General features: G+C 51.8%; 2 protein-coding genes across 2 annotated transcripts in view; one reads left to right on the top strand and one right to left on the bottom strand.

Annotated features, from left to right (window-relative positions):
• The window catches only part of Stim1 (stromal interaction molecule 1), a 178,008-nt gene extending 177,262 nt beyond the window's left edge, over positions 1–746 (bottom strand). Inside the window, exon 1 of the mRNA XM_055623152.1 lies at positions 657–746. The gene's annotated coding sequence lies outside the window, so the exon portion shown is untranslated. The remainder of the gene's footprint in view (positions 1–656) is intronic.
• On the top strand, positions 233–10,694 carry Rhog (ras homolog family member G). The gene is made up of 2 exons (XM_055623165.1): positions 233–466; positions 9,502–10,694. The coding sequence occupies exon 2, from the start codon at positions 9,570–9,572 to the stop codon at positions 10,143–10,145; it is 576 nt and encodes a 191-aa protein (XP_055479140.1). The 5' UTR covers positions 233–466; positions 9,502–9,569; the 3' UTR covers positions 10,146–10,694.
• The last annotated feature ends 458 nt before the right edge of the window (positions 10,695–11,152 follow it).

Raw genomic sequence — 11,152 nt, 5'->3', positions numbered from 1 at the left:
AGGTGAGGCCCGGGGGTCCCGGGAGGGGCGCGCGGCCGGCCGGGCCGGGCCCCGCGGGCCGCGGAGTCTGCGCGAGGGAGGCCGAGGGCGGGAGGCGTTCGCTCCCTGCAAGTTGGGCGGGCGCGGCAGGCCGGGCGGGCGGGGACCGCGCCGCGGCGGGTCGCCGGGTCCGGGTGGAGGGCGGGATCCGCGGGGGCGCGCGGGGCCGCGAGGCAGCGCTGCGGCGGGGCGCCCGCGGGAGCGTGGGAGAGGAAGGGCCTCCGGGCTGCAGACGGCGCGCTCCGCTCTGCGGGGGTGACACTCGGGCGGCTGAGGCGCCGCTGGAGCCCGAGGCCCCGGAAGGTCTCACCCGGGCAGGGCGCCCCGGCCCCGGCGACGAGGTCGCTGCAGCCTGTGCAGGGCGGCTCCGGGGAATCCCCGCGCCTCCTCTCCGGAGTTTCTCCGCCGACCGGGTGCTGTGCAACAGGTATTTAGTGAGCGCGTCTGTTGCGTCTCCCTGATTCAACGTGGCCTTGCTTTTCGGGGGATAAACTGAGGAAGGAAAAGGCCTCGATGCGGAAACCGAGAGGCGCTGACATCTTACGGGACTTTGAAAGGCAGCCGGGGACCTGGCTTTCGGGAATGATCGAAGCTCTTACCCGATGTCTCCTCCTCACCTGAGTTCCGCTCTCAGTGTCCACGCATTCATCTTCATTCTCCTTTCCCTCAGCCGCAAAGACGTCTGTAGGCTCTGATCTCACACCGACCCTGCCCTGCAGTTCTCTGCTCAGTTCTCTGCTGCCTCCGCTTTCCAGCTCTTCCCAGCCTCCTGTTACCACACACATCCCCCCCCCCCCCCCCCCCCCCTGTCTTCCCTCTTTCCCCCCCCCCCCCCCCCCGTCTCCTCCCCTCAGCCTGTATCTCCAGCCTTGGTGTCAGAAACTGCTTTAGACTTGCCAAGTTTGATAGCCTTTTTCCAAGCCTCTGTAGCTTCGAGATGCAGCCTTCCCGATGATGGAGATGATTAAAGGGCTGGGAGCATGTGCACACGCGCGTGAACATGCAGGTTCTGGTGTGTCAACATCTTTATCTCTTGGAGACAAAATAACTGCCCTCAGCCTTGAGAAGGCCGTAGTCGAAGCCGGCAGAATGAAGGGAGTGGGTGACATTGTGGTTTGGCAGGGGAAGCAGCCCGTAGCAGACAGCTTCGGGTGACTAGCGAGAAAGGCCGTGGGAAATCAAGACTACCCCACCTCCTAGGTGCTCAACCAGAGTCCAGCCTGGGAGCTGGGTACTAGCCTGAAGGCCCCTATCCCCTGGCACTTACTGGTTCCAGCCGGTGGGGAGAATGGGGTGGGTCATTTGGTGTGAAAGGAAAAGGAGGGGCAAAGGCAGGATTGTGGCGGGGAACTGCAGCTGGTCTGACTTCAGTCTCGACCCTCTTCCTGGCTGCCTTGCGGGGACTGCAGTGGTTGGGTATCGGTATTTGCTGTCAGAGCCTTGACTGAGAGTTCCGCCGACTTCTTTCAGCATCCCTGATGTTTCTTTCCTTCCTACCGAGGACTCTGCCCCCCTCCCTCTGAGGAATGTCTCCGGAGTCTGGCTTAGTCTGCCCTGGCCCGGTAACAGGGTAACAGCGCGCCTTCCTCAGCCTTTGGATTACATGCTCGGCATTTAGTCTCTACCTCACCCACTCTCCTGTATTAACGTCTCTCCGTGAGAATAAAAGAAGTGGAGGGGAGCAAAGGCTGCATTTGGGGGATCTTCAAGCACAGCTAAATTTAAGAGCTAGGCTCTTTCCCTTTCCTATCCTCTTACCAGCCCACAGTTGTCCCTCTCCCATCAATTGTTTCTTCCTCTAGTCCTGCCCTTCTCCACCTGTCTTTCCTACTCTCATTTCTGGGAGGTACAGAGGTTTGGCCCCACGGAGGAAATCCAAGGGATCTGTATTAAATCCTAGCTCAGGAAAGGATGTGCACACAGCACATTTTCTCAGCATCACAGCTCAACAAAAATCCTCAGGAGCCCTGATTCTTAGCTGGACGAACCAGTACTTAATTTAGTATCCTGTATAACTAAGCAACCCTCGGGGCTCTGAGGGCAAAGAGAGGATGGAAGTGACTTAGGCAAGGTCTGGCCCCATTGGAAATTTGAGCTAACTGCAAGAAGAGTCTGACCAGGATGGGAGGGATCTAGACGGGAAAATAGCGTTTGTGGGGTGGAGGGGCCGTGGAGGCCGAGGTGGAGGCCTTGTTCAGAAGTGTGGTAACATGAGAAGTGGCAGGGCGCAGTGCTGCGTGGCACGCTTAGCAATCTGGGCTGTGGAGAGCTGCTTCAGGGGAGACGTTAAGGCAGATGAGGTGCCTGATAGGAGCTTAATAGGGGGTTATGAGCTGGAAGATATGAGAGGCTGTGGTTATACCAGCAGCCAAGAAGATACTGGGTGATAGTAGCTGGAGGACTCCTGGGCACAAGCTAAAAACCTCTTCCCTTTGTGTGCAGTGTCGTCGGTCCATTAGAGGTAAGGTTTGTAGGGGTCTGTGAGAAGACCGTCAGAGGGAAACCAAAGACAAAGCCTGGGCCACCTCGCCAGATCACACTGGTTTTCCTGTCCAGGGTCCAGCTTCCTCTTTTGTCCTCATCTCACATGGGGGGAGGGCATGACTCCAGGAGCTAAAGACCAGGAGGAGCTTCTCAGCTAGGGCAGGACCAGGTAGCCGGCTATCCGGCAGCACACTGGTAGTGCTGAGCTATGAGTGCTACAAGAAGGACCAGAGCTGGGGAGGCTGGAGAACTTAAAAGCAAAAGATGCAGACACATGGCAACCTGACTCTTTCCGCCCTTTTCTGTATTTCTTTTAGATTTGTTTGTGTATATGGGTGTTTTCTTTGTGTGTATGTGTACCACAGCCATGCCCGGTGCCATGGAGGGTGTCGGATCTCCTGGAACTGGAACTCTGTGGACCTTTGAGCCACCCTGTGGGTCCTGGGAACCAAATCTTGGTCCTCTGAAAGAACAGGTGCTCTTAAACCCACCAAACCATCTTTCCGGCCTTCTGGCCCATTCCTTAAAGGAGCAAACCATGATACAGTCATTTTTGAATGAAGTCAAAGGTCAGAAGAAAGGTCTTCACCTTCTCTGCTATGTGAGACTAACATCAGGCCAGAGGTTAAGAGATCCAGGTCCTCAACTTGGATTTGCAACTATTTTTATCACCGTAGTCTACTAGGTATCTCTTATCTCAACAGTTAGTTTGCAGCCAGGCTTGGGAGGCGGAAGCCAGCCTGGACTATGGATCAAGTTCCAGGCCACCCAGAGTGACATAGTGAGACCCTGTCTCAAAAACAAACAAACAAACAAAAAACAGCTTGTATTTTCAGTACTTCCAAAGGGCACAATGAACACTGACAGGTTTGGCTGTCCCTCATTTAAGAGAAATAGCAGTGCCTCAGAGTCAGCCGTCCAGTCTCACCAGCTTTGATCTGTCCAGGGCAGAATCGTCGCACTTTGCTCAAAGTACGAAGATCAATATAGGTTGAGAGATAGGAAGGCAGTAGCGTGGGGTTCTGTCGCAGGACTCCAGGATGGGGGTGTAGACCTTGTCCTCTGCTCAGCTCTGTGACCAGAGGCAGTGGGGAATAGATACGGAGTTTCCTCCCTGGTGGTTTTTCCCTTGTGGAAACCCCCCTAGACTTTGGGTGGCACAGACTGGGAAGCCCTGGGTTTCCCTTTGTTTTTAAGTCGGGGAGGCAGGATTGCAAGGTTGGCACTTACAGCCCCGAGTGAAGTGAGCAAAAGCAAAGGAAGTGCCACTTCACAGGCCTTGCATGGGGCCCAGAGATTGCTGAGCTCTGCTAGGCGGGGAGAAGTAAGCCAGTGTGTGAGCCTTCCTCTGTGCTGCAGGGTGGGGGAGGGGCAGCTTGGCTCCTCAGGCTGGAGCTGTCCTGTCTCTGGGGCTCACCCTTTGTGGGTCTCTGGGATGAGCATGGGACAGGCTGACTGGAGCTGTCTCAAGCGTCTGGATCCCTCTCAGCTACAACTGTCACGTTTCTTCCTCTGCAGTCAATCCCTGCCCTAGTGAGTAGCATCACCTCTCTCGCCCTTCCTACAGTGCAGAATCTTCTACAGACGGAGAATGATAAAAAGAGGGAGTCCTTGAGTCTTCAGTATGAGGGATTTTGTTTGTTTTTCAGGACAGGGTTTCTCTGCGTAGCCCTGGCTGTCCTGGAACTCACTCTGTAGACGAGGCTGACCTCTGGACTCAAGTGCCTCTGTTTCCTGAGTGGTGGGAATAAAGGCTTGTGCCACTATGCCAGCTCAGACTTTTTTTTTTTTTTTTTTTTAAGGCTGACAACTAGGTTCTTTTGGGCTCTTCCCTGCTGATGCTGAGAAGGGGAAGAAAGAGTCTCAGCCTTTGGCCTGATCCCAGTCCCACACTGACCTCATGTCTCCCCTTGCTTCCTCCTCCCAGCCCAGCTGCAGCCAGCTGCAGCCCTAGTGTGAGCCTCCTGGTGTCACCTCTCCTGTCTTCCCTGCAGAACAAACAAACAAACAAACTTGCAGTGCCCTGGCCCTGGCCTGGCTATCAATGGCCAAAGGTCTTCAGCTATTCCAGTCTAATCCTTAACCTGTCTTGTACTCTTTCTTCTCATTTTCTTCAGCCCCTTTGAGTTACCATTGCTTGACCTCTCACTCTTTCAGCTGAGGACAGAGCAATCTAGTTTGTGTGTTTACTACCCTAACTTTCTGTTTCTCCGGGTGAGAAAGGAATTAGCTACCTTCATCCAGTGTCTCTTGGGCATGGAAGCTTTCTTTTTCCCAGTGTCAATGTCAGAATTGATGGGGGAGGGGAGGGGGTTACTCTGCAACTTTTGCTCAGCCTTGTGCTGGGCTTCTGCTTCCCTGTCCACAGATCATCCAGTAGTAGTTCAGAACAGTAAGTACTGGGAAAGGTAAAAGGAGGGAGCTATGTTAGCCCAGAGAAGTGCAAAACAGAACTGAGCCCAGTGGACAGAACAATCTGGAGGGTGCACAGCATTCATGGAGCGAGCGAGCTGTTGTGTGCACAGATGGACAGATTGAGCTCATTGTTTTGTTTTGTTTTTTACTGACAGCCACGTGTGCTGGACTCAGCCAGCGAGTCAGAAATCAGGCAGAACTTTGCCTTCTAGGCTTTCCCAGGGTTGGGACTAGAGATAAGATTCAGACCAGCCTCTGTATGAAACAGAGTGCCATCGGTGAAGTGGCTTGTGACTTGGATTCGTGACTTGGTAGGGAGGGTTGTGTTAGAGATTTGGCTTAGCAGGCTGTAGAGTTACACTTAACCCATCTATGGAGCCTATGCTGCCCCTCCCCCACTCCCAGTTGGGACACTTCCCCTGCTCTAACTGCCGCACAGATCAGGCAATCAGGCAAACATCAGTACTTCCTTTTCCTCCCCCTTCTGGGCCTGGGACACACCCCAAGGCCAGAGCCCCGCTGGATACAAGTTTAAGTTCAGGGACCATACTTAGCCCGAGAGGCTCCAGCCCCCTGCCCCATGAGCTGTGTTCCCATACCAAACCTTCTAGAGCCATTTCAAACCAATTAGCAAGGTTTTTTGGTTGTCATTATTCTCCACAAAAGCTCAGCCTTGTAGCATTGTAGGAGGCCCATCCTACTCTTCGTGATAAGGCTGGCCCAGCAGACGAGAGGGCAGGGTGCACACTCCTGTGTGCCTCAGCCTCTCTCACTCACAGCTCTTCTGTGGTTACGTCACAGAAATCAGCCTGCTATTCAGGGGCATCTATCACTTACATACAGAGGGGACTCACACATGGGGCCAAAGCATGGTTGGAAAGAGGTGACAAAGCTATAGAAATGCAAAGAATTCTGTAGCTTAGTGGAACGGCGAGACTTCTGCTAGGCCTCAAGAATCCAGAAGATTTGAGAGGGGAAAGGGAATAGCAACAGAAAGAAAAACAAGCATAAAATCTGAGGTACAAGGATAAGCACTTGATGTGGTTCTGCTTTAATCCCAGCATTTGGGAGGCAGAGGCAAGTGGATCTCTGAGTTCAAGTCCAGCCTGATCTGCATACCAACAAATTCCAAGCTAGCCAGGCTACACAATGAAACCCTGCCTCAAAAAAAGAAAAGAATGACTGAGATTTGCTTTACAGACAACATTGCAAACCCTTTGGATTAAGGAGTGAGGAAGTCATGCTAAGAACCTATATCGTGCATATATTGTATATTAATGCATTTAACCTTTATAGCCACCCTGTGAAACAGTACTGTTGTAGCAAAAATGGGGGGTTAGAGAATTGAAGATTACAGAGGCAGTTCATCCTGAGTCTAGGGTCACACAACTGATAAATGGTAGAAAACAGATTTAAATCCAGGTCTGTATAATTCTAAACTCCTTCTTATGTTATGATCATATTTGAATGACAAAGCAAGAGTCCAAGCATGATCCAAATGTATTAAATTGGTTATAAAAACCTACAACAAGTTGTTGTCATTGGCTAACATACAGATCTTCAGATATGTATTTACTAAACCAAGTTCTTTGTTTTGTTTTTATTACCAAGCTGGGCCTTTACACATGCTAGGCAAGTACAGTACCACTAAACCACTTTGCCAGTAAAGTTTTTTGTTTTTTTTGTTTGTTTGTTTGTTTGTTTTTTTTAAGTTATATTTAAAATCTAATCCTATTTTCTGGTTTGGCATCTTGCAGCACTGACGATCTTTTCTTCCTGTTTGTCGTAAGTTAGATCCCATGTGTAGAGTTTAAGTAGTTAAAGGAAACTTATTTGACCCTCTTCAGCCAAGAAATTTCAGGGAAAAGAACTGGCGGGCAGCAGGAGATGGAGCTTAATGGTAGAGCACTTGTCCAGCCCGTGTGAGCCTCTAGGTTCGACCCTCAGTTAATGCTAACAACAAAAAAGATAATAGTAAAGTGTTGGGAGAGGGTGAAGGCTGAACTGGGAGTAAAGAACTGGAGGGGTGAGCATCACCATGCTTAGTGACTGGGGGTGAGAGTCTTTGCTTTGCTCGCTGCCTGTCTGCACTGTGCACGTGAGAGTTTACAGAGTATATTTCACTGTCATGCAGCATCCCCATGAGTCCAGGAAGCCAAGGGTTATGACTCTTGCTGTACAGATGAAGAAACTGAGGCTGTGGTAAAGGAAATGACTAATTTGCTCAAGGCCCCACAGTTATCTGGGAGCCATGTGATACAAGGAAGAAAACTTAGACTTTGGAGCACAGAGCTAAGTTTGTGCCCTGGCCACCATGTCCTCACATCAGCAGTGTGAGGCTGGATTACTTGAACAGTTCCATGTTTGGCTTCTTTGTTTGTAAAATAGAAGTCCTACCAGTAGGTTGTTAGGAGGATCAACTAACATGGTACCGTGGCATCTATAAAGACTTTACCATATGGAGCTGTTTTATTGAGGGTCAAGATCAGAAAGGGAGCTTAGTAGGTCGACTCAGGTATCTGGTGCTCTTGATCATGTGCCACACCTTGTTTTGGACACTAACTCATTCATAATCCTTTTCTGGTGTCAGGCCCTCTTCCCTTGCCAGCCCGGAAGCTGCTCTCTCCCCACTCCTTTGAGGGCTGATTTACTGATTGCTGGTTGATAACCACCTCCCTAGAGAGCCTGTTGTACTTCAGTCTCTTGGGCCTTGTGACTGCTGGCCAGTTCCCTCCCGGCCTTCTTGCCTGTGTCGCCCGTTGCTGCACTAGAGGGGGGTCTTAGTCTTCCTGCCACTTCATCCCCTTCTGTGCAGATGTGCACATCTCAGGCCCAGGAGTTCTGCTATGAAATGCCAGGACTCAGATAATGCAGTGGACACAGCTAAGTTAGGATACAAGAAAACAGATTTCACTATGAAGTCTTCCTGTGTATATGCCATATTTATCATTATACTTTGCTCATAGTCACCCCCATTCTCCTCTCGTCAACCCTCTTCTCTCCACATGGATGTCCTTCCTCTTCCCAAATAGTTCCCCTTCTGCTTTCGTGTCACACAAGCACACACTTAGCTCACATATATTTAAATTTAGATTTCACATATGAAAGAAAACATGCAATATCTTTTCTCCTATAAGCCCAAGTCTTTTTTGCTTAGTTTTGTTTTGAGACAGTGTTTTATTAAGTACCTATGGCTGGCCTAGAACTCACTAAGTAGACCAGGTTGGTCCCAAACTTGCATAATCCTCCTGCCTGTGCTGCCTGAGTGCTGGGATTACTGGTAAGCACAGCACACCCAGCTTGTTTTGTTTCTTCGCCTATTGCCTTTGTCATAGACTTCTTAAGATTTATTTTTTAATTATGTGTGTCTGCGGTATGTTTTTGCACATGAGTGCCAGTGCCCTCAGGCCAGAGGCACAGGTTTCCCTAGAGCTGCAGTGGCAGGCAGTTGTGGAGTTGCTCAAAGAGGGTAGGTGCTGCTAGCAAAGCAGCCCCTGCTCTCAACTGCTGAGCCATCTCTATCATAGACCTTTTACCTTCATTTCCTGAAAAGAGAAACTGAGGCCCAGAGGAGTAAGTGTCTCGTGCTTGGCCTCAGTGAGTCAGAGAGCTGGGGTAGAACTTAGATCTCTGGTCTTCCAGTCTGAGGTTCTCTTGCCCTCGAGGGCCTTTATTTACTGCCCACTCTGAGGGCCTGTCTGACCATCCTGAGGTTGAACACATTCAGGTCAGGTGGAAATCCTGTTAGTGGGAACCTGAGAGGTCACCTCATCCGGTAGTGCCATGTCCTTCCTGGCTGCTGCCAGAAGCTGCACCTGGGAGAGAAGCAGTGCCAGGGCTTGGGTCCATTGCAGCCCAGCAGCACCAGGGTACCTTCAGGGGTTCCCCCACTATCATCATGCGTATGCCTTTGAGTTCTGAGGCTCTGGAGCAAATTTGACAAAGCAGACTAATGAGAGGAGTCCAAACGTAGTAGATGATCCGGCAGATCCCCATACTGAGGAAGAGCACACTTAGTGTCTGCTGGCCCCGACACTCCTCAGATGACTCCACAAAATAGAAGCAGGACATTGTCAATTTTTCCGATGCCATAGTCATCCCGATACCCAGATGGCACAAGTACCCAACAAAGAAAGAATTTCAGACTCAACAATATTTTCTCTCATGATCATTGAGGAAAATGCTCAATAAAATACTCTCAAGCTGAATCCAAGAACACATCAAAAAGGACGTCCACCATGATCACGTAGGCGCCATCACAGTGAAACATTTAAGTGTAATAAGCTAATCCATAAGTAGATCTTATCGCCATTTGGCAGGCAAAAAAAAAAATCAACTAAGGTCTAGAGAAGTGGCTTGTCCATTGTCATTGCTAGAAACAGTAGTTGAACCGGGCTTTGACCGTCGGCTGATACCAGAGTTCGTTCATACAATGCTGCAGCTTTCTAACATCTTGCTCAGTACACCTCCTTGTTGGGCCGTTGTTCGAGACAGGGTCTTCGTCTTTTCTTCTCCATGGTACAGGTCTTCTAAATCAAGAATGCCCCTCTCATCTCTCTGCAGGTCACGACTTCCGGTGGGGTCCAGAAGAGGGAGGAGGCGCTGCCTCCGCTGCGGCCGCTCTCCACACAATGCAGAGCATCAAGTGTGTGGTGGTGGGCGACGGGGCTGTGGGCAAGACCTGCCTTCTCATCTGCTACACGACTAACGCCTTCCCCAAGGAGTACATCCCCACCGTGTTTGACAATTACAGCGCCCAGAGTGCGGTCGACGGGCGCACAGTGAACCTGAACCTGTGGGACACTGCGGGCCAGGAGGAGTATGACCGCCTCCGCACCCTTTCCTACCCTCAGACCAACGTCTTCGTCATCTGTTTCTCCATTGCCAGTCCACCCTCCTATGAGAACGTGAGGCACAAGTGGCATCCAGAGGTGTGTCACCACTGCCCTGACGTGCCCATCCTCCTGGTGGGCACCAAGAAGGACCTGAGAGCCCAGCCTGATACCCTACGGCGCCTCAAGGAGCAGGGCCAAGCGCCCATCACACCGCAGCAGGGCCAGGCACTGGCCAAGCAGATCCATGCTGTGCGCTACCTCGAGTGCTCGGCGCTGCAGCAGGACGGCGTCAAGGAGGTGTTTGCGGAGGCCGTCCGGGCAGTGCTCAACCCAACACCGATCAAGCGTGGGCGGTCCTGCGTCCTCTTGTGACCCTGGCACTCGGTCTGGATGCTGTCCCTTGTCCCCCACCAATAGTGCCTTGGCGCCTTGTCTGCCCCCAGCTGTGCCTTAAGGACTAATTCTGGCACCCCTTGCCAGGGGACTCCCTGAATGCCTTTTTTCCCTTCAGGAGGTACACAGGGAAAGGGGCTTTGGGCCCCACCCCACCCTGCTTAGGAATACCAAGTATTCCATGAGTTCACCTAAGCAAGGCTGACCTTTCCAAGAGGCCAACCCCGTGCTCCCCTCCATTCCCGCTACTGACCAGTTCTTCCAGCTTCCCACACAGCTGCTGCTGCCTATTGTGGTGCCTCCTCTCAGGACAGGGGCTCTGACCTCTCTGCCTTGCTCTTGGAGTAGGCTCTCCAAGATGTTCTTTCCCTCCCCCAAGGAAGGAGCCACAGAATCCTGAGAAGAAAAATGTACCCTAACCTGCCCTATGTGCCCAGGCCTTATGCATCTGCTGACTGACTCAGGCCCCGTGCTCCTGGGGGCCTTTCCTACCCCCATCAGCATCAATAAAACCTCCTGTCTCCAGTGGCCCCGGCTCCTCCCTGTGTGCTGGGCATTAGCGGGTGGGCATGAGCTAGGGCTCCCCAGAGACTGGGGACCTTTGTTTCCTCTATGAGGGGACAGAAGACAGTAGGCTGCATTGTGGTTCTCTACCACCACCCCTCAATTTCCCTAACAAAGCTCTGGGACCCAGCCATAGATGCAGTAGTGGACTAGGATGCAAAGCTTGGGGAACACTTCCTGATCTCGGGCTCCAAAAGGAAAAGGTTTGACACCAGCCTGAGGGCAGGTGCTTGCAGTCACGCGTCTGATCTGTCCCCTCATACCTCCAAGGGGACAGGTCTTTACTGGCAGAATTATAGTCAGAACCAGGCCTCTGCTTCAACGGAGGACGCCTACATAGGCCAGCTTCCAGGCTGTGTCATTTCCGAAGTAGTTCATGCACAAAATGGAGGCTGAGGCCAGGCTTAGGGAACACCGGACAG

The sequence above is a fragment of the Psammomys obesus genome, unplaced genomic scaffold (genome assembly GCF_907164565.1).
Source record: "Psammomys obesus unplaced genomic scaffold, mPsaObe1.curated_primary_1811, whole genome shotgun sequence".
NCBI classification, from domain to species: domain Eukaryota; kingdom Metazoa; phylum Chordata; class Mammalia; order Rodentia; family Muridae; genus Psammomys; species Psammomys obesus.
This window is presented reverse-complemented; position numbering and strand designations above follow the sequence as displayed.